The following is a 22217-nucleotide window of genomic DNA, read 5'->3' as shown; positions in this document are numbered from 1 at the left end:
GGGATTCAAAGTCCTGAGCTCTCTCCCAGGATTCAATAATTGACCGATTTGGCTGATTCACGGTTAGGACAAGTTGACATTAAGTTGTACATGTGCTACACTACCAAGTATGGGCTCCTTGACCATATCACTTTTTTTTTAGATTCGGAAACAACCAGGTATTTAAAATGTAAAATTTATACTAGTGGCTATATTGGATGGTTGGATGCTTACAGAACTTTACCCATATCATTTGCACAATAGTTTTCTCATGCTTTTCCCATGGTTATGATATGCATTTGCCATAGTTTAACATGGTTGGCCCTGTTTTGTAAAATGTTTTTACTGTTCCTCTCTGGGCTTTACAATGCTTACCTAGGTCTTACCAGGTTTCCACTATGCTTTTACTATGCTTTATTCTTTTGCTATGTAAAAAAGTAAATCTTAGACTAGGTATCAGACCGTGTGACCTAGACTGCCACCTTTGTATATGTGTGTCTACATGTGGTTTCTCAAGTGAGATAAATGACCTGATAGATGATAAATGTTGATCGTGCACTATTTAGGCAGTGCGGCGAGGATAACACTGTGAATTACCTGCAATATGGGAATATAGGCAGATTCCCATGCTTATTCCCAGGTTATCTGGCTACTACCTATCCTTTCAAATGTACTTGAGAGCGAGGAAGCAGAGTGCAGGGCACTGGAAATGAGCAGTGAAGAGATGCTCTCAAGAGCGATCCTCTCTAAGTGCCCACTTGACCAGTTTCCATCACCAGGCAGGTCCTTCAGAGCGCGCAAACACAGGAGCACTCGGCCTCCCTTCATTACAAACAAGGTGTCTTGTATGTGTGAGATTTTATATACGTGTTGGGTGCCCGGTTCTAGTTGCTCAAACTGTGTGAAATTGCATCTCTTTTTCAACTTTAGCAGTGTTTTCTATGCATGAGAAGACATCTGTACAGAGGAAAAAGGCATACTGGATTTGTGACAAATAGCTGCTGATTGGTTGATCTTCTTAAATGTCATTTGTAATGCGTATGTGAAATGGTTTGACATACATACTGTAATTGTGTGTCCTTCTCGATTACACAAAACGAGAGAGACAAATCAATCGCTGTATCTCGGCACTTTTGAGTAATGAAAATGTTCTTTGTTTTTTCAAGTGTTTGAGTGTTCAGTTTCCAAGAATTCAGAGAATGGTTGGCTCTCCTGTGCGTGTTTTTTTCTTCAGGTTTTTGCAGATGCTTTCAATTAAAAAAAGTTTCCTCTGTGAAAAATACTTATATACTTAAAAAAAATTATAAACACGGTATAAACCGTAAAACCATTTAGTTTTTGTTTTTTTTTTGTTGTTTTTACTATCTTTTTTGATGAACTATATTATTTAGGCAGGTGTCAGGGTGAAAACCATACTTTCATTCACTTCCATATTTTACAGTTTAAATGTGCATATCCCACCAAAAACAGATCTTTATTTTTACATTTAAATGTGTTACTTTTTTGTTGTAATATGTATGTAATATGTTATCTGAACCCAGGAAAGGGCTCACTGTGAGCCTGCATGGTCATTCATTTCCATGTGAGAATGTGGCTGGCATTGAGGAAACTGCAGGCCTTGATTGGTGGGCCAGTCAATGAATTAATTATTTAATTTGGGTTGTGATACAAATGTGTATAAAAGACTGCAAATAACCTATCTGTTCAGTCCTGTAGAAACTGAGAGAGAGAGAGAGAGAGAGAGAGAGAGAGAGAGAGAGAGAGAGAGAGAGAGAGAGAGAGAGAGAGAGAGAGAGAGAGAGAGAGAGAGAGAGAGAGAGAGAGAGAGAGAGAGAGAGACACACCCACATACATATGAACATTTTTAAGCATTCTGTAGGTGGTTGTATATAATATTTAAAAGGGAATTCATTGACTAATGCGTTACAGATTTCGCAAGTGGTTTCGCAAGTTTGAGTTACATTATTAGACATTACATTTCCATTTGAAAACCCCCAGTCCTTAATGCTATAGGCCCGCCGACAGTATTGTAAAGTTCTGCATGATAACAGTGGTTAACATCAGAGCTTAACTTAAATTCTCTGTTAAGTGTTGTCAATGCACAGAAGCACAGTGCATTATAGTGATGTTAATGAGTGCTCAGAGGGACTGAAGGCATTCCCGCTCTGTAAATCAGTACCCACGCTACGCACTGGCTTAATCAAACTTAACCAGCTTACTTTAAGAGGTTTACTGCAGAACAGAAGTAAATGACCCAAGAGGGAAAATGTATAGCCATGTATTACCAAAGTTTGAAAAGTAGCTTTGTCATCTCAAATGAAACTTACTCATTAGAGATGTAAAAGGGGTTTTTAATTCAGCAACAATGTATACATATAGCTAAAGTTTAAAAAGTATTTCAACAGCTGAATTTCCACATAATGGTGTATAAATACATAGACATACATCATTATATATATATATATATATATATATATATATATATATATATATATATATATATATATCCTATATTAAATATTTTGTGCCATATTTCTGTAGCAATCAACTTTATGTCATTAGTAAATATGTCTCTTTAAAACTGTATTCATATCAAAAACATTTCTATTTATTTATTTATTTATTTATTTATTTATTTATTTAAATAAGATAAATAAGGTATACCTTTTAAAAAGATCATATGGGTTGGGAGAAGACAGGAGCAACAGAATAAATGTGCAGCAGAAACATTTTCTACAATAAAAAAATAATTGTAAACTATTCTTCACACTGCACATTGCCAACCTCCATCCCAGTGACGTTTGTGATTCGCAGCAGTTTTACTAAAATCTGGACTTTCTTTCTTGTTTCAGTTTGTCTGTTAGGGTCCCTAAAGTTCTTTGTTTCCGGAAAACAAGATGCATTTTACAGCTGGGAACTGGATTTCAGCCAGCTGTATTCGAAAGCGGTCAAGGACTTAAATTAGCAGTCGTCCTCGTGGGCACAATTCTGTTGTTTTTGGCAAGGAGTATGCACTCCCAAACCACCTCTAAAAAAACACACTGGCTAATTGGGATTCATGTCTGTTCAGGGGCAGTTCAGATGTAAATAGCGCACAGTGTTAGAATGACTGGAGTTGGAAGGAACACTAAAGGAGGAGACCGCATATGCTACTTCCCGCACGGTTTCTAACCTTGAGGAAACACAAGCTCCTGAGCATCAAAATGCAATACAATGCAGTTTAGTTTTCTGTGCTGGCTGTTGTACAATACATGTCACTGTGAAGCATTTTGAAGCTGCTGTGCATTTGCAATCTCATACCATTTTGTGGCAGAGTTAAAGAAATTAGGATCATGTAAATTGTAAAGGAAGAATAGCCTGCAGGCCAGCAGCTGCCAAAGGCTGAATACAAGTTCATGCAATATGCAAAGCGAATGTGCAGCAGTAGTGATTTTGATTCAATTAACTTGTTATCAGTAATGCTCTAAATTAATCGAACAAATTGATTCCACGTGTGCTTTGTGAAATGCGAGAATCTCAAATTGTTTGGACTTCTCTCAAAGTTTACTTAAAGCTAACAAGCTGAAGAGGGGCCAAAGTCGTCTTTAATTACATTCTCATTATGGCCATGCTACACTTTTTTGTGGCTTTAAAGAAATTTGTATTTTATTATAAAAATAACTGCAATTGTGTTATGCAAACAGCAGTCCACAAAGTATGCTATTATATTTGTCAGTTTCTGTTTGTTTTGTAATTTGGTATATTCTTCTATAAATTCACTAAAAGTAAAGCTGTGTCATAACTGAAACTGAATCCCAGTTTAGAAGTGAATTGAAAGATGGGGAGACACAGAAACCAGCCTTACTTTTTAAAAAGGGTGCTAAATACAATAGCATGTAATACACTGTACAGAACATACACCATACAGAACATACACAGTACAGAACATACATCAAACAGAAAGGGAAAATATAATCATAAATTAACTAGTCAATTAGACACTTTTATCTAAAGCGACTTACAGAGACTAGGGGTTGAACTATGCATTAACAACTGCTGCTGCAGAGCCACTTACAATAGGACCTCGGTTTTGCTTCTCATCCGAAGGACGGAGCACAAGGAGGTTAAGTGACTTGCTCAGGGTCCCACACAGTGAGCCAGTGGCTGAGCCGTGATTTGAACTGGGAACCTCCTGGTGACAAGCCCCTTTCTTTAACCACTGGACCATCATAACTTTCAAATAAGAAATAATGTTATTATTTATACATAAAAAGAACAAGTTTAACACAGCAATGGGACAGCATTGTACATCGTAAGGGTATACAAAATGCAAGTATTTTTTTAAAATTGTTGTGTGGTGTGTATATATATATATATATATATATATATATATATATATATATATATATATATATATATAAATTGAAATCTCAGTATGTAGCATGTATATACTGCCTCTTTCTGAGTTACGTGTTATGTGTGAAACTTGGCACCCAAATGGTTAATAAAGGGATTAAGTATTTGAGAGGTTAAATGAATGGTGAAAGTGTGACTCTTCAGCGATTGGACGTCATCCTAACAACCCCATTATGCGTCTCATTGTTCCATTGTGACAAGCACTGTATAAATTATCCGGACTAAGAGGGACCATCATCACACTCTGTAAGGCTGCAGCAACTACACAACACTGCTCTGCTGAAGAAGACACTGTATAGCTATATAGCACTGGTTATTTTTTACTTTGATTTCTGTAAGCTTTGGCCGTGCCTTATTTTAACAATCAGGAGCAACACAAGCTCAGTGCTCTGAATCTGATTTCTAGTTTTAAGGAAAAACAAAAGCATCTCAGGATGGATTCAGATGCCGGATCTACCTCTAGCCGGGCATCCTCCCCTGAATTCGTGGAAGGCGGTTCAAATTTCTTCTCCAACAAGATGTTCGAAGCTTATTGCAAGGAGCAGGAGCGGCAGCACGGGGCCCTGCAGCTGCAGGACAAAGCTGGAGGCAAGATGAAAGCCAAGAGGGACAGCATGGAGGAAGACACGCAGGACGGGAGGCTGAAGGTGAACAGCCGAGAGCGCAAGAGGATGCACGACCTGAACCAGGCCATGGACGGCCTCCGAGAGGTCATGCCGTACGCCCAGGGGCCCTCGGTCAGGAAGCTCTCCAAAATCTCCACCCTGCTCCTGGCCCGAAACTACATCATGATGCTGTCCAGCTCTTTGGACGAGATGAAGAAGCTAGTGAGCGACGTGTACGGGACCGGGCACCAGAACCATGGGCCAAGGTGTGGACCCATCAGGCCTCCCCCTGCCCAGGTCGCCATGCACCCTTTGACCCAGTCTCTGCACTCCATCATGGGCACAGCCGCGATGCCTCCTTGCTCCAGCTCCCCTCACTCCCCACCCTCATCAGGATACCTGGGATTCAGACCCACCGTGCCGTCTTTGAGCAGTGCTTACAGGCACTTTCCTGGGATGCCTTGCCCCTGCTCCCTGTGCCAACCTCTGCCAGCTTCCATAGCAAGCTTATCCAGCTTATCCATGAGCAAATAAGATGCATTCAGACTGTCTACCTTTTAGAACTGAACTTTAAGCCAGCAGGGTGATCCACTGGCTTACTGTGCTTGACACAACTTTCGTGAAAAACACAAAGGAAAGAGCTGACCACGTCCCCATATAACATCTGCCACTCTGTATATATTTTGTAAAGTTAGAAAAAGATGAATATTTTACTTTTTTTTTTTTTAAAGAAAGTTCTTTGTACAAGGTGCTATTTTTATGTTTCTTGATTTGACATTTTTAATTCTTCTTCTTGGCATTTAACATTGTTTTATTTGTTGTTTGTGCATTACCATACTTAAAAAGAAAAACTTGAAATATTGAATTTTTGTTTCCTGTAAAACAACACAGAGACAGCTGCTACTGTTTTGTCTTTATGGCAGAAGAAAACCATGTATTATATTGAAGCTTCTGTGTATATATATATATATATTGTTTTTCTAAAATAAAAGCTTTACAAATATATTAAACAAGACCAACTCCTCTCGTTTTTCAATTCATTAAATCAGGAAATATATAGAGAAATATTAGATTTTTATTGATTTTTTTTAGCAATAATAATATAATGTCAATGCTTATAACTTCCTAAAGGGTTTTTAACTTATGATTTAATGGATCAGAAGTTAATTACTGAAGTGCATTTAAACTTCTGCATCAAAGTGAGATAAAACAAATCAATGAACCCAAATACCAGTTATACACATTCATTATTTACTTTCCTTAAGCAGCTTCTAGTTATTAGGAGCTTTTAAAAATATGATTGCAAAGAATACCAGCGGTCTAAACAAAACATACGTTTGTTCTGCTTAGTTTCTTAAGTGGGTTAATAAATGGAAACACATCTCCTTAACAAAGCCCTTTACCGCCAGCTGTTTCTAGTCTGGTTTGTGTATATTTAATTTCATAATGTGATTGCTTTCCCTCTTGTAATTATAATTTCCTATGCACTTTTATCATGCCAGCGCTAGCTGAAGTGGAAATTTGGTGATTTTATCCTTTAATGTGATTGAACTTGTTTATGGTCATATAAAAATGTTTTTGCACAAGTTCACTGAGCAACCCTGCCTCCATTCTAGGACAATGTTATGAAACATTTTATAAAGCAAGAAATGACTCTTAATTTAATTCTACCTAAACCCAAGACGTAACATACTAGTTTTATGAGATTGTTTGTATCCTTGTTTTAAAATACGGAGATAAACTTTGCACTGGAGCAAACAGAATGAAACTCAGAGCCAGTGAGGTGACACATGGCCTCATTCTAGTTAGCACTGGGGGTGTGGGGTTCTACCCTGAGGGGACAGGATAAACAGCCTGCTGATGCATTTGTCAATTCAGAGCCATCTGTAGGCAGGGTAGCCTCAGTACTTTCACAACAGAAGGGTTCAAAAGAAATATTGTCACGTACAGTAAAGAAAACCAAGCATGGATGGTGGTAACATTTCTCTTTTTACTTCCACACTTCCCAGTTTTAATGCTCTCTCAAGGGGTTTAAAAAAACAAGTGAGGATTTGTTTAAATTATGAGCCCTCCCCCCCCTTACAGAAACTCCTACTCAGGGAAATCCTGAGAGATCTGATCCGGCTACTAAAGCCAGACAATGGCATCAGCCGGTAACAATGGAGCAACGCAGCGCTCGTGCCTGCAACACAAGGAGGGCTATTCAATATCCATTTCATCATTGTAACAAGCACTGTCTGACCAAAGGACCTGACACTCGGGAGAACAAAAGCAGTTAGCTCTAATTTATGAAGCCATATTGACATTCGTGAGATCGCTCCTTTGTTCTGTCTCCCGGCGTAGCCGTCAGCTGTGGGCAGGACATCAGGGGTGGCAGCTGCAAGCCTTGAAAGAGGTCTCCTGTCATGGGGACGATGACTCCACTGTCACCTGGTGCCACTGTCCCTTGACATCGTGGTCTTGTGCGTCCAGGTGGGAGGATCGGGAAGCTGAACACATTGCAGGGATTAGGTCAAAGCTGGGGATTTCTCCTTTCTCTTGGGATAATTTGTAACATTGACTTATGCAAAGCTGCTGGTTCTTGATTGGAAGCAGATGGTGCAAAGCTATGGTGAAAGAACACAGCTCTGCTTTTTACTTCACAGTGCTTTTTTGTGCACCTAATGTACAGTTACTGTACTTGCTGTGTCCTGATCAAGTACTGGCATGTGTCTTTGTTGTGCATGCGCAATCTGATTTTGGTGCATTACTTAGGTTAATGTAGAGCATTTTCATAAACCTCACAATTTTATCTCCCACCCCCTTCCCCATGAGGGGGGATTTATATATACTTACTGTACATAGCACTTCACTGATGCTTAATAGGTTAGGTACAATGTATTAATAAGGCATTATAGAGCAAGTTCTAAACTGTTGTAACTGCATTTGAAAATGCTTAATTTAAACATCACGGCCAAACCCACAGTGAGGTTCAGAAAGTTTCTACAGGGTCTTGTACAGTATCGGCGAGCTCTTTCCACCCATCAGTTATCAGTCAGTCTAGTATCAGTGGCAAATGACTTCAACTCAAAGACCTACAGATGTCTGTAATGCAAACGAGAAATGTTAAGTGAGACATAAGAGATGCAAAAGATAAGAAAGAGATGAGAAAAGAATTGCATATGTGCCTTACATCATTTTTGTATTGTATAGCAGAATCCCCTTAAACTCCTGAAAACACTATGTAACACAATTTTTGTTCCTGGGTAGTAAGTGTTATTTCCTAATTGCTTATGCCTCAAAAGTATAGAAAATGGCTGTTATTCCCCACAAACTTTGCTTTTGTGACAAGGACAGTGATATTTTGAAATATACCTATTTCCAATGAGAAAACGGGCGAATTTGTGTCTTTTCGTTCACATAGTCAGAAAAAAACAACATATGAATCCAAATTAACATGTATTTATACTAAAGTAATGCAAAAATGACTACAAAAGATTTAGAAGTGAGTAGTTTTTCGAGATTTACGATTATACTGTAAATCACTTTCATGAATCAGCCCGCAAATGTAGTCTCCCATCATGTTCTCGTTATACTGTCCTTGGTAGCGGCGTTCAAAGTCCAGTATATCCTGGTGGAAGCGCTCGCCTTGCTCCTCTGAGTACGCTCCCATGTTCTCCTTGAATTTATCAAGATGAGCATCAAGGATATGGACTTTGAGGGACATCCTACAGCCCATTGTGCCGTAGTTCTTCACCAGAGTCTCAACCAGCTCCACATAGTTTTCGGCCTTGTGATTGCCCAGGAAGCCCTGAACCACTGCAACAAAGCTGTTCCAAGCCGCTTTCTCCTTACTAGTGAGCTTCTTGGGGAATTCATTGCACTCCAGGATCTTCTTTATCTGTGGTCCGACGAAGACACCGGCTTTGACCAATGCTTCAGACAGCTTAGGGAAGAATTCTTGAAGGTACTTGAAGGCTTCCGACTCCTTATCTAGAGCTCTGACAAATTCTTTCATAATGTGCAGTGGTGGCATCAGCACCTTCCGGGGGTCCACCAGTGGCTCCCACTTGACGTTGTTCCTCCCCACAGAGAACTCGGTCCGCTGTGGCCAGTCCCGCCTGTGGTAGTGCGCCTTGGTGTCCCTGCTGTCCCAAAGTCAAAGATAGCAGGGAAACTTGGTAAAACCACCTTGGAGACCCATCAGGAATGCCACCATTTTGAAGTCTCCTATGACCTTGATGCCATCTCAGAAAAATGCAGATATGTATCCACTTAGGCAGCTGGAACTAAACTGAACTGGTGGGCTTAAGGCCCCTGTATTTATACTACTATTTATATTACTGGAAAGTTCTAGAAAGTTCTAGAAGTTACTCCAAGTTTACTCAGCACTGAATCTATCTGGAATGTTCTGGAAAATAGGTAAATTTCAAAATATCACTGTCCTGGTCACAAAAGCAAAGTTTGTGGGGAATAATAGCCATTTTCTATACTTTTGAGGCATAAGCAATTAGGAAATAACACTTACTACCCAGGAACCAAAAAAAAAAAAAAAATTGTTGCACGGTGAAATCAATACTACAGTGGCAAAATATCCTTTGCATCAAAGGTAAACACCACCACCTTTAAGCGGAATTCATGTTTGCCCAAATATTACATCTCTATAGTACACACACACACACACACACACACACACACACACACACACACACACACACACAGACACACACACACACACACACACACAGACACACACACACACACACACACACACACACACACAGGCAGACACATTTATATTTGTAGAGCAGACAGACAGACAGATGGATATATAACACATCGGGGAAATGGAAATGAACAGATTGTCCTATAGAGGCTAAAGGCTGACAGGAAGATGGACATATCTAATTAGAAAGCTGAAGGGTTAATTAGCGGGCCTGGGACAGAATAAGGCTGGCATATTGCACAGCATACAAACACAAGATGTGCTTCTGGGTACAGGGGAGGTTCAATTAGAAAAGTGGCTTATTCAAAAAGCATGCGGGTTGACCTGCAGCCTGCACCACAAACCGTTCCTATCCACATGCTAATGAGCAGGATGCAGCTGAGCTTGCCTCTGAATACACACACACTTTTACAAGAGGGCTCAGGTGCGGATTAGCTACATTATACAGCTATCGTTTAACTCTTAATAGGGCACACTTGTTTTGTCTTTTGATTGAATGTGTATGTGTGTGTGTGTGTATATATACTTATTAAAATATAACAATTTAAACGTAACTATCAATAAAACAAATAACACACACACATAACAAACGTGAATCTCACTCTGTGACTAAAATTAAGGGTACTAAGTAAATTAAATTAAAATAATAAAAATAATAAATCTTAATTAATGTAACAAAAAAGTTAAATCACACTAAGGACACATATCCTCTTGTATTTCTGATTGCTAAAATCTCAAAAAACCTTCAGAATTAGCCTGACAGGGTGAGGATTAGTCTAGGATAGTGTAATAAAGTGTAGTCAGGTATAGGGCTTGTTATATAGTCATTTTGATTCAGGCAACAGCTAGAATGTATTCTACCACCACGCAGTGGTCAAACTTCCGAACTGCAGTTAGTAAAACAACATTTTTTTTTCCCCTGCGAGATGCCGTAGAGATGTAGATTTAGTGCGTATCGTACAATGTTCGATCTTTATTTAAATTATGCTAATTGTTTTTTGCTGTTTGTGAAACAGCTGTGTTTTTTGTTTTCTTTTTTAGCGTCTATCCTTATTTTGAAAAGTTCTATTCTTTCAGATTTGTTGGCGTTGCTGAGCAGGAAGGGTCAGAGTTCAGTAAATATTGATGATGTCATGCATTAAAGATGGCTGAAGGGTGAGCTGTTTGTTGTTGGATGTTTAGTTGTTAATTTTGTGGTTTTGTTTCAGTAATATGTGCAATTTAACGTCACGGCAACGTTTTAGCTCCATTTGTGTATCCGTGTTGCACTTCTTATGTCTAAGGGAAATGTCTGGTTAAATTCACAGTGTGTGTGTTTTTTTACGTCTCCGAATAGTCCAGAACAACATCAGCTGTGTTTGTTTACAAAATTGTCATGAGGAACAGAGCAGGCTGTGTCCCCTGAACCTAACCCAATTTACCCTAATTAAAATCGGAATGGTCTATAGCGTTATGACTGAACGGGTTATAATATAATACCATACATATAATAAGGGTAAACGGGCTTAGTGTCATAAGACCGTTTTACGTCTTTTAAACTCAGCGTTGAGATTCTGCATTTTACCTGCACTGATTAAGAAATCGCATACTGAAAATTCGTGTCTCTTATTTCCAGGGAAGGAGGATGGTGGGGAGGCTGGCTTCAGCAAAGTTTCCAGTCAGTGAAAGACAAGGTAGACCGGCGTGTTCATGATATATAACAAACAAAGTCCGCTTGATCCGGGGAGTAAAGGGGTAATTAATAGTTACCATATGACTCCATGTTCAGTGATACAGTTCTCACGTCCCAATGCATTCGGTCAGTGTACAGCTATGGCCAAATGTTTTGCATCCTCTAGAATTTTAGGATTGAGACATTTAAGATTGAGAAAAAAAATATATAGGAATATAATTCAGGTATTTTATTTAACATTGTGTTATCAAATAAACTACAAAATTATAAAAGTCTACTGGAAGCCATAATAGTAGTACAGTATTTCATGTTAGATTTCGAAATGTCACATTTTTCAATTTGTCAGTTTTTCGTTAAGTATATGGAAAACTACAAAGCAGTGTGTAATTCAATATGTGAACATAAAATTATTCAACAGGTTTTATTCGACTTTCTGAAGCAAAATTAGTTAATTCTATAGGGGGATGCAAAACATTTGTCCAGAGCTGTTGTCTTGCTTCTCTTTCAGAAACAAGTGAAAGGTATCTGAGACAGGTAAAGCATACCAGAATGCATTGAGAGTGAAAAGCCTGAACTGTCCCAGTGAACATGGAGGCATATGGGATTAACCCACCACACAAATATTCTTGACATGATTTAGAAAGGTTTCTTTGGGTGTGCCTTGTAAAATGTTAGTACTGCTTCTGTTTAGGCGCTTCTATTGACACCAAGGCATCTGATTTCAGACAACAAAGTCTTCCTATAACTTCCCCCTTTTCTAAACGTAAGACCCACAGTATACTTCTCATTCTTCATCCCTGGTGTTAGCCAATGAGATTGCTTTCCTCTATTCTTGCAGTTTTAGAAGTTTATTTTGAGTCTTTGTCATTGTATCTCAGTTTCTGTTACAGTTATATATGTTGTGCTGAATGCTGCTGAGCTGACTGTACCATTACTAAGATCCTCCATTGCTGATATTGTTATGCACAAAGGTTTCCTGTACTGTATATTTTAACAAACTTTTATTTTTGACAGTCTGCTGAAGCTTACGACTTTATTAAACGCGACCTGGCCGAGTTTACCAACGTAGTACAACATGACACCGCGTGTACCATTGCTGCCACGGCTAGTGCTGTCAAGGACAAACTTGCAGTGAGTAGGAGTGGTTTTTATTGCATATCTAATGCTATTGAATTCCATTTAAAAAATGAATTAAATAAAGCAATGCAGTTTTGTCAGCTTATAAGAATCATTTCACAACAGTCTAGTGAAATGGTCACAGAGATTTCAAAGACTACAATCACTATAAAGCAGCAGTCCATGATGCCAGAGATAGGAGGTGGCTTGCTGCTATCTACCCATAGTTTATGTGATCATAGGTCGAAGGATCATCAGACGCAACTCAGAAGGTGAAGAAAGGATTGTCCAACATCCTGGGAGTTATAACAGACACACTTGCTCCTCCGCCTGACAAAACCATCGACTGTGATGTGATCACATTAGTAGCAACCTCTGCTGGTACAACAGAGGTATATGACAGTACAAAGGTAGGCCTTGTGCACTTACAGTCGATACCACATTATTTAGCAATGTAATATTTCACGTTTTTGCCACTGGATCCGTTTTTAATTTGAATGTTTTTTTTGTTGTTGTTTTTTTAGGCCCGTCTGTACAGTTTACAGGCTGATCCTGCTACCTACTGCAATGAGCCAGATGGTATGAAGGATGCGTTTTTATTTATTTATGTATTTTTTTCACCCTAGTTCACTGGGGTATTTTGATAATTCAATGACCAGTGGGGTCTTTCATGGTCTGGTCTTTTGTTTTGATTAAGAATTGGCTATTAAACGTAGATCACACATAGTGTGTTTGCATGAAAAGAAAGTAGATTTAGTTTGCTGCATACACAGTTGTGCCCTGGCAAACTGCGTTGTTTGTGTGACGCAGGTCCTCCAGAAGTGTTTGAGGCCTGGCTGGTGAATTTTAATTTTGAAGAGAAGAAAGCAGAGGTCTCTGAACTCCTGGTCAGCAGCCCATCCATCCGAGCCCTCTACAGCAAAATGGTACAATTCACACTTTCCAAAATATGAACTTGCTAAAATATGATTATTTTAACGGGATAGCCTACAAGGTTCTGGTTTCACAAGGGTTAACTACGGAATAGAATACTAAAGAGTCACCCATCTGTAGTATTTTAGTAATATAACTGAACGAGAAAGTGGGAGACTGAAACTTGATGAGGAATGAACCAGCAGCACCAGGGACGTGTGCTGTGCCAGACATCTCAGAGATGGAAATAAGACTCCTATTGCACACCAGTTTAATCCATTCCGGGTTTTACTATGAGCTTGATTAGCTACAGTGTATAAGTAACAAGCTCAGGTTTGCACCCGTTGAGGTGCTTTGCATGTATTTTGTAATAAGCAAGAGGACAGCAAACCTGAAAATTACTGCTACAAATTAGGGTTTAAAAAAAAAAAACTATGTGCACAATGCTCTAAATAGATTTAGTAAAAGGACCTTGTATTCAAAGCTGTAGTTTTCCCCTTTTTTATATAACTAAACTAGGCAGAGCATCTGTTTTACATCAGTGGGAAATTGCAATGTTCTGGTTCTAGTTACAGATGTATACATTCATTAATCATAATAGCATTCTCATTAATCAGTTAAACAAAAACATGATTTTGATCTTAATAGGTTCCAGTGGCTGTATCCCATTCAGAGTTCTGGCAGCGGTACTTTTACAAAATTTATCAGCTGGATCAGGTGAGTCAAATTGAAAACTGTCTTAAAGCATTCCTCAAAAAGGTCAGTAGTTTGTCAAGGCTTGACATTGCCCTATGATTTTATCCTGCGTTTGCTTTTATGTGTCAGAAGTATTAGCTTCTGCTTCTAGGTTGAGTAACAAGCTAGAGATGGCTGTAAGGATGTGCAAAAAATGGCTAAAATCCCTTTCCTCTTAGCTTGGCTCAGATTTCTGTATAGGTCACAGTTCCATCTCTGATGGCCCAATGTTATAATGTGGTCTCCTGTGCCACGCTATGACTGAATGTTATAATGTAGTGGGGATCTTAAGTAGAATCGGAATTTCCTGAACAATCCTAAGCAGGCTATTTTCGTATCAACGTTGCAAAAAGGGTTGTTTATGTATTGCAGATTTATCCAGGTTTGCTGTTTGGAGTTTTTCCCGTACAGTAGATGGCTGTGTTAAATGCATTTGTTTCTGGTGTTTTGCAAACAGGAAGAAGCCAGACGGATTGCCCTGAAACAGAGAGCCGAGCAGACGTCCCAGTCTGAGGAACTAGGCTGGGAGGAGGAGGGTATGTTACCCATTGCACAAAACAGCTGTTAACACACAGGTCTAGGTAGACATAGCTTGTGTGCTGCCCTGGTGTAAAATACATTCATGTGAAAGATAAATTATTGTCAGATGCGCACAGGTGGGCTTGTGGTTTAACCTTCAAATGCCCAAGAAGTTCTCTTTCTTTCTAGTGTGGAATGTCTTTTAATCTATGTCTATTCTTATGTTATGCTGCATTAGATGAATTCTTAGGGGCTGCCTCGTCATCTCGTCTGGATTTCAAGACACCAGAAGAATCCAGTCTTTCACCTGTAAGCACCACTGCCCCTGTTTTCACAGCTCTGAGTGGTCCTGATGCTGAAATTGTGCATGTATCTGGGAACAAGGACATTATTGACATTCCACAAGATCACAACGTGACCCCTTCAATAAGCAGTGAGAGTGTAACCCTAATAACACAGATTGAAAACCTGGGCGCTGTTGAAACAGTTCAGGATAACGCAGCAGAGGAAATCGCCAAAAAACTAACAGAAGCCAGCTTGGAAGAAGCAGACCTAACCCAGAGCTTGCCGGAGGACCATGGCAGGCTTCCCGAAACGGACAGGATCACAGATTCGGAAGTGCATGCATCTCACCTGGGTGACGAGAAACCGAAAGAGGCAACTGAAGCAAAGGCCACAGCCAAGCCTGAGACTGTGAAAGAAGATGGACCAACAGATCTCAGAGTTTTTGAACTGAACTCGGATAGTGGAAAATCTACCCCCTCTAACAATGGCAAGAAAGGTAATCCACGTGAATATAGCACTGCTGATGCATATTTTAAATGCTGTTTTGATCCACTTTGTATCGTTTTCTGTTTGTCATCACATACTGGTGACTTTTTAAAATTCAGAAGTTTAAAGCCTCAACATAGCTCTCATGTGCAACCTCCAAGTACTTACTGTATGTACACCAGAGTTCAGCCCTTAGCCTATTTCCCTGAACACTCAGTAAGAACTACCACATCACAATACATAATTGGAAGTTACTAGCGTTTTAAAAGACTTTTTTAAGAGTTAATTTCCAAATTACCTTTTTGTTTGTTTGTTTGCCAGATCTAGGTTTGAAAGTGTAATATGGCCTCGAAACCTAATTTGCAAAACAAAATAATGTACATGCATGTATATTTTCACTGAAGGATGTGGCTACCACCACATCATATTGTATTACTTTTTTCCAAAATACTGATATATTTCCTCTCCTGCAGGATCAAGTACTGATATCAGCGAGGACTGGGAAAAGGATTTTGATTTAGATATGACAGAAGAAGAGGTCCAACTAGCACTTTCTAAAGTAGAAGCATCTGGAGAAGTAAGTTATGATAAGCCTCACATATTTATAACTATGCCTTTTGTATAATATTTACCGTTTTAATAATGGGAAGTAACAAATAACACATTTTAAGAAAAAAAGAAAAAAAGTTAAACTAAAGAAATGTCTGAAGATGAGTGTCTTTTTTAATTTATGCAAGGTCTTATTCTCTGTTCGTTACACGCTAGTATGGTATTTATATATTAACAAAAGAAAGCTTTACGAGAAATCTCAAGTAGGTTAAACTTGTTATTTCACTTCATGATTAACCTGTAGGTATTCTTCTATTTCAGATGGAGGAGGAAGATTGGGACAACTGGGAATGAAACCTCATGAAAGTATCTTGAGAGATGGCATCAGTTTTAACACAGAAAGTCCTATGAGGAAAGCATCATGCTTTTTGTAATTGCTAGCCTGTGCCATTGCTGAGCTTTCTTATTAAAAAACTAGAGAAGATTGCATCGATTTGGACAATGTCTCTGAACTGTTGGCTAATTATATTGCCCCTGGAGATTTTATGGCATTGAGTCAGAATGCCATGAAGTTGTACTCCATTTAGCCCAAATGATAGTCCACATTATTTTCATACATTTAAGTGTTACACAGCAATTTGTAAATTATATAATTGGTGATACTGGGGACACTTTCTGATTAATTGAAAAGAGTGAGATGGTAGCATCGAGTGGTTGTTATTTCTAAATGCATTTACCGGTAATACTTTAAGGGTGTATAAATTATTTCACATTGTATGTGGGGAGGATTCCAGTTATTTTGACTTTTCTTTTCTCCTAAAAGTAAGTAATTGTAATTCGACCTCTCAATCGCAGCCTACAAAATGTATTTATAAGTTTAAGCTTTTGAAATGTTCATATTTGTTGTTTCTTTCATAAGCGAAAGGTAGAGAACTGTATGTGATGTGCAGAGTAAATCACTTTTCTGCTTTGTAACTTGCTAATACTACGGATTTTCCCAAGTGCGTTCTTTATGTGATTACCTAAAAGTGCGGAAACCATTCATTGTAATGATGCTTAACAATAACTGCATTATAATATGTTATACATGACTTCACTAAAGAATCAAAACTTCTGATCAGTAAGTGTGTAAACTGTAATTTGCAATGTTTAAGTTTAAAAGAAGACCCAGAACGTAAGTGACTTTATGCATTCCCAACTTATACTTTTGATGTTTAGTTGTATAAAAACTGAAGAGCAGCTCTGTTGATTTCCTGCTTGCCACTTTCCTATTTTCTTAGTACATTTTAAGGTGTAAGCTAGCAGAAAAGCAGAAAATAATATTTTAGCAGTCAGTTTAGAAACAGCTTTTTCACATCTGGTTTGGATGCTCTCTAACACCTACACCCGTAAGTGAGGATGTGCAGAGCATCAGCTTCTTATAAAATAGCAGAGAATTTGGTATATTATATATGACTCGGATATATACTTCCGCTATGGGGAAGACAAACATTTTGTAAGCCAGGTTTCTTGGTTGTGGGAGCCAGGCTGGGGGTGTTTGGAACAGTTAATAGTATACTAAGTACAGCATTTCCAACAGGCAACTTTCCAGGGAAAATAATATATTCTAAATTAGCACCCTTGGCTTTCATTTTAGTTTTGGCAGCAGACAGCTGTGAAAGAAATGAGTTTATTTTATATCATACATATTTAAGTACTTTTGCTTATTTTGTCAGCCGTGTTAACATTTTAAAGGGACAGAAGCACCCAGTCAAATGTTTGAAATGTAAGTGTGAATGGTTACAAGGCTACATTCTCAAAGGGCTGTTTTATTTCCTGTCTGTTGTATCTGTAATATAAAAGTCTTTATTTAGCATGCCTGTGCAGTCAGATAAGCAGCATGGTTTATTTGTATATATTCTTTTGACTTAAATGATGTTTGGTTTCTTACTGAAGTGTTGCTGGAGTTATTTGTTAGGGGGTAGATTTCTGTAATTAACTCATGGTTTGAGGGGTAATCTATATTTTAAATGATATCCGTCTTCTAGCTGCATTTTTAGCTCTAATATTCTTAAAGCTGTTGCTTTTGTAATGGAAACTTTTTCTTGGAACACTTTTACAGATCACCTCTGTAACTGTTATTAAACCTAAATTATACCAAGTTATTAGACTTGATGCCTGGGTGTACGCAACATAATTACAATGATGAAAAAACGAATGTCCATACACATTCCAAGTGAATAGGTACTTGGCTCCTGTGTGGTGGGTCCATATCCATTTTCAAAAACTGTTCACATTTACTTCCTTTATTTTAATAACACACACAACTCATTTACACTGAAAACCCCACTTTTGATTATTTTGTTGCCTACCTGATCAAGTCTCTAAAAAAGACAAAAATTGTAAAGTATATTAATAGAATATAAGCTTCACCCATTGCGGAGATTTGTAGAAAGAGAAATTGTGATAGAAACAGTTTGTTACGAAACTAGGCACCTGCACTTTAAACTTTCATTTGTGTGTGGTTGCTGTACTGTAGCTGGCAATTGCAAGAACAGGAGGTTGCATACCCTTATTGATTACATACCCAGATGTCTTCAGCCTCTAATTGGCAGTCCAGCCAATGCTACACCATGCATCTAAAATGTATTTTCCTTTATTAGCCATGTATAGGGTGATTTAAGTTATTGTCTAAGGATCTGTTAACCTTATATTTCCCTTTCAGTCTTAAGATCAAATGTAATTTCTATTACTAAAACTTGATGTCCACATATATATATTAGTTTGTGAATTATATATGACTTATAGTAGGAATACTATACTGTATACTTTCTGTACGTTGATATAAGCAAAGAAACAAAATAACTCCAGTAGAAATCCAGATAAGGTTGTATACAATACTTTTGCCATTTTGTCCTTTATTTTCTATGACTGTTCTCAGTCTGCTATAGTCTGTGAGACCAAACCTGCACCTTAGTAATTGTTTTTAAGTAAGTATTTTTAAGTGGTGAGTATTTAATCGGCCTCCAACCATTTATGGGAACAGATCCCGCCTATAAAAGGACGTTGTTGAATGTTGTACGTCAGCATTGTCAAGAGGAGATCCTTGCAGTCTGGGGAGTGGTTAGGGAGATGATCGAGGGAGATTCCCTTTTCTTGTTGGCTAAGCATCTTGGGAATGTTGGTGTCATCAAACGGAAGATGCCCCGACAGCATGACGTACAAAACGACGCCCATGCTCCATGTGTCACTCTTCCTGCTGTCATGTGGTGACCCCTTCAGAACCTCTGGGGCGGCGTAAGCCGTGCTTCCACAAAATGTGGCGCTCAGTTCTTCGCTGTTCGGTGGGACTAGCTTTGCAAAACCAAAGTCTGCCAGCTTTAGGCTGAAGTTCTTGTCCAGGAGGGTGTTCTCGCATTTCAGATCCCTGTGCGTGACCCCGTTTTCATGGCAGTGGCGTACGGACTCGGCCAGCTGCCCAAACAAATCCTTGGCTTGGCGTTCTGATAGGGGCCCGTCCTTGCTGATGTGTTCGAATAAGTCTCCTCTCTCGGCCAGCTCCATAACGAGGCCGATCTTGCCATCCTCCGATTTGTAGACTTCGTAGACCTTGATGATGTTTTTGTGATCAAGCTTCTGAGTGATTTGCAGCTCGCGTGGAAGAAACCTAGAAATAAAATCTGGCAGAAGTTTTGTTACTCGTACAGCTGTAGTGCCAGCAAAGCAGTAGGAACTGCAGAACCAAAAATCGATTTGCATAGCCATTATCAGCTTCAGTACCGTCCTCACTAGGTATTTATATGTTTTCTACTCTTTGAGAAGACTATAGGAACATACACAATAAGCCTCTTTTCTGCACCTGGTAGAATTCCTGTTCAGTTGTTGCTTTGCTGAATGACGAGAGTTCAACATCTCATTAGAAATACACAGAGTGCACTGGGCTCTTAAACTCTCAGACCAATATGGAGGGGGGTTTACTCCATACCCTGAAGAGCAACTTGCTATGGGTATGAATTATCACGACTTAACTAATTCGTTCTCGTTCGGATTTCTAATACTGTATATGATTTTCTATTTCAGATTTCACAGACAAGTTAAATAATAATTTAAATATCAAGTTTAAAGCACTGCTGTGGCCTCAATAGAGCGCTCCAATCTATTAGTACATTTGGCACACCAGAGTGTAACCATGAACCCTGTCCCCTGCCCCTAATGCATGTGAGAAATAGCACATTTGTTCCAAGTGGTTCTTATTGATGTATCTATTATTGTTACCGTTACTCTTTAGCTCTTTCAATATTTACCCAAGAACTACATTTTTAATTATGGTGCTGCAATTCTGTCTAACCTCTTTTAAAAATGACCAATTAATAAAACAATCAACAGCGATAAAGATTGTGTGCAATGTAATTAAATAGATTCAGCGTTTTATATATACAATTATTTTTTGTTTGTTTTTAAATCATGCAAATATTATTTATCGGCACTACTGGGACCAGCTAACTGTATTGCTGTATAAGGTTATAAAAAAACTGGTAAACAAGTAGAATATACTTGGATGCAATCAGAAGTCTGAACCGATATTTTGGGGGCAGTACAGAACAAAAGAAGTAAATGCTTCATTCGTTTGAAAGAGATGACCTTACTGGCATCACTACCAATATACTACGTATCCATAACTATACATCCCAGTTCCGCAGTACTTTTTGCTCTTACCTTTTGGTCCCTTACGTGTGTCTATTATTTTAATTGCCACGTGTCTTCCACGGGTATTGCAGTACGCCCTCTTCACTTTGGAGTAGGTGCCCTCTCCAATTGTGTTTTCAACCTCATACCCCTTGGACTGTAGGAGTTCGTCCATTACAATAAGCTTATGTACCTTAACAATCGAATGCGTAGGTGAGTATCCATACCACATGATTCATTCTCTGCATTTTCATTGCTGGACCCTCACACACTGGGCCACCTTGACGATCCTCAATAGCAAGGGGGGAAAGTGCAATTTCAGGTTTTTGGTTTTATTGTGATGCAATGGGGTTACTAGGGAAACTCAATTTTACCTAAGCTACCTAACACTTTTTTTTTTAAGTAGTTAAGTTGTTTCGTGCTGTGTCTGATTTTTGTTTTCTCATGTACGGGTACTATACTCGCTGGTTCTGTGCCATGCATGTAACTGTTGTGTATCGTTGATAAGGAAGGTAAAGGAATAGGATTTCTGATACAAGTGTCCTAAGAGAGGCAGAACAACCATTCTTCGGAAGGTGAGGTACATCTAGTGCCTATAATAAAGAAATAGCTTTTTTTTGCCATGCAATTTGTATGTTCAGTCTGCGTGTGCAGGCAACTCGTGAGCGCTTCTTTCTTGTCCTGAAATATATGATTTTAATCATGTATATCTCAAAATGTATTTTTTCTTTTTTTTTCATTTTGTACACTGCAGTTGTTCCTCCTTTCAAACCTGTTATAAGTTAGTGTTTTTTATGATGTTTTTGTGATGTCAGATGATGTCACGGTTGTGCTGTGACTCTCTCGGTTATGTAACAATGCCACTGGTAATTGGAAGTTGACTAAACCATTATTTTTGTAAATATTGTTTTTTTACCTGAAATACCTTTCTGCTGGGGTCTCTGAATGAGTAAGTATTTTTCGATACTTTTATATCAAATATATGCTATAAATGGAGATTGTCATTGTCTAAATATTTATTTATGTTTATGTATTTATTAATAAAAACGTTATGTTTTTTGAAAACATTTCTAAATGTTAAGGGTATTTACAAATAAACTGCAGCTTCAGGACTTATTATATTAAATATACTTACATTAATATCTGGTTTTTTAATGCCATCATCACAAACACATGGACATTGATCAGTCTGCATATCACTAGAGGTTATAATTTAGTTTGAAGTTTTATCAAGCAATATAAACATGTTCTCAGTCAAAATGGGGACAGCTGTGTCCACTATTAATGTTGCTACTGCATTTGTCCCCATGATTGATGAACAATTGTGTCGAAGCATATCAAATACAGAAAACTCCATACAGCATGCAGCTGGACCTCACATTGGCCTCTTAATGGGCTTACAGCTGGTTTTTCAGACCCCGATCAGACCCCAATCTTACCATTGAGGCAGGTCAAGATCAGTGCTAATGGGGGGCTGTGAAACTAGATGATAACGGGTGGGTACTGATGTCACACGTACATTTTGAGCTGTATCATTGTGATGTCACTCCATTCTCATTCTATGGATCTAGGTATCATGTAGTAATGTAACAGT

General features: G+C 38.5%; 3 protein-coding genes across 3 annotated transcripts; 2 read left to right on the top strand and 1 right to left on the bottom strand.

Moving 5' to 3' along the window:
• Positions 1-4510: 4510 nt before the first annotated feature.
• Positions 4511-6013, top strand: LOC117413788 (oligodendrocyte transcription factor 3-like). Its single transcript, XM_034023112.3, has one exon. The coding sequence runs from the start codon at positions 4809-4811 to the stop codon at positions 5511-5513; it is 705 nt and encodes a 234-aa protein (XP_033879003.2). The 5' UTR covers positions 4511-4808; the 3' UTR covers positions 5514-6013.
• Positions 6014-10668: 4655 nt separating this feature from the next.
• Positions 10669-17887, top strand: LOC117413787 (BSD domain-containing protein 1-like). Its single transcript, XM_034023111.3, has 11 exons — positions 10669-10839; positions 11300-11357; positions 12371-12487; positions 12715-12882; positions 12997-13051; positions 13283-13398; positions 14033-14101; positions 14577-14655; positions 14877-15419; positions 15883-15986; positions 16280-17887. The coding sequence occupies exons 1-11, from the start codon at positions 10829-10831 to the stop codon at positions 16310-16312; spliced, it is 1353 nt and encodes a 450-aa protein (XP_033879002.3). The 5' UTR covers positions 10669-10828; the 3' UTR covers positions 16313-17887.
• Positions 17888-18837: 950 nt separating this feature from the next.
• LOC117964060 (testis-specific serine/threonine-protein kinase 3-like) lies at positions 18838-20798 on the bottom strand. Its single transcript, XM_058999615.1, has 2 exons — positions 20654-20798; positions 18838-19617 (listed from the first exon to the last, which is right to left on the bottom strand). Exons 1-2 carry the CDS (start codon positions 20796-20798, stop codon positions 18953-18955), a joined length of 810 nt encoding a protein of 269 aa, XP_058855598.1. The 3' UTR covers positions 18838-18952.
• Between the last annotated feature and the right edge of the window lie 1419 nt (positions 20799-22217).

This window comes from Acipenser ruthenus, chromosome 25 (genome assembly GCF_902713425.1).
Source record: "Acipenser ruthenus chromosome 25, fAciRut3.2 maternal haplotype, whole genome shotgun sequence".
NCBI classification, from domain to species: Eukaryota; Metazoa; Chordata; class Actinopteri; order Acipenseriformes; family Acipenseridae; genus Acipenser; species Acipenser ruthenus.
Note: the sequence above shows the minus strand (reverse complement) of the source record. Positions and strands in the feature narration are given on the sequence as shown.

Coding starts and splice junctions, on each gene's coding strand:
- LOC117964060 (XM_058999615.1), bottom strand. CDS start 20,798: ATGGACGAACTCCTACAGTCCAAGGGGTATGAGGTTGAAAACACAATT. Junction 19,618..20,653: donor CACACGTAAGGGACCAAAAG/GTAAGAGCAAAA, acceptor AACTTCTGCCAG/ATTTTATTTCTAGGTTTCTT.
- LOC117413788 (XM_034023112.3), top strand. CDS start 4,809: ATGGATTCAGATGCCGGATCTACCTCTAGCCGGGCATCCTCCCCTGAA.
- LOC117413787 (XM_034023111.3), top strand. Junction 13,052..13,282: donor CTACTGCAATGAGCCAGATG/GTATGAAGGATG, acceptor TGTGTGACGCAG/GTCCTCCAGAAGTGTTTGAG. Junction 14,102..14,576: donor AAATTTATCAGCTGGATCAG/GTGAGTCAAATT, acceptor TTTTGCAAACAG/GAAGAAGCCAGACGGATTGC.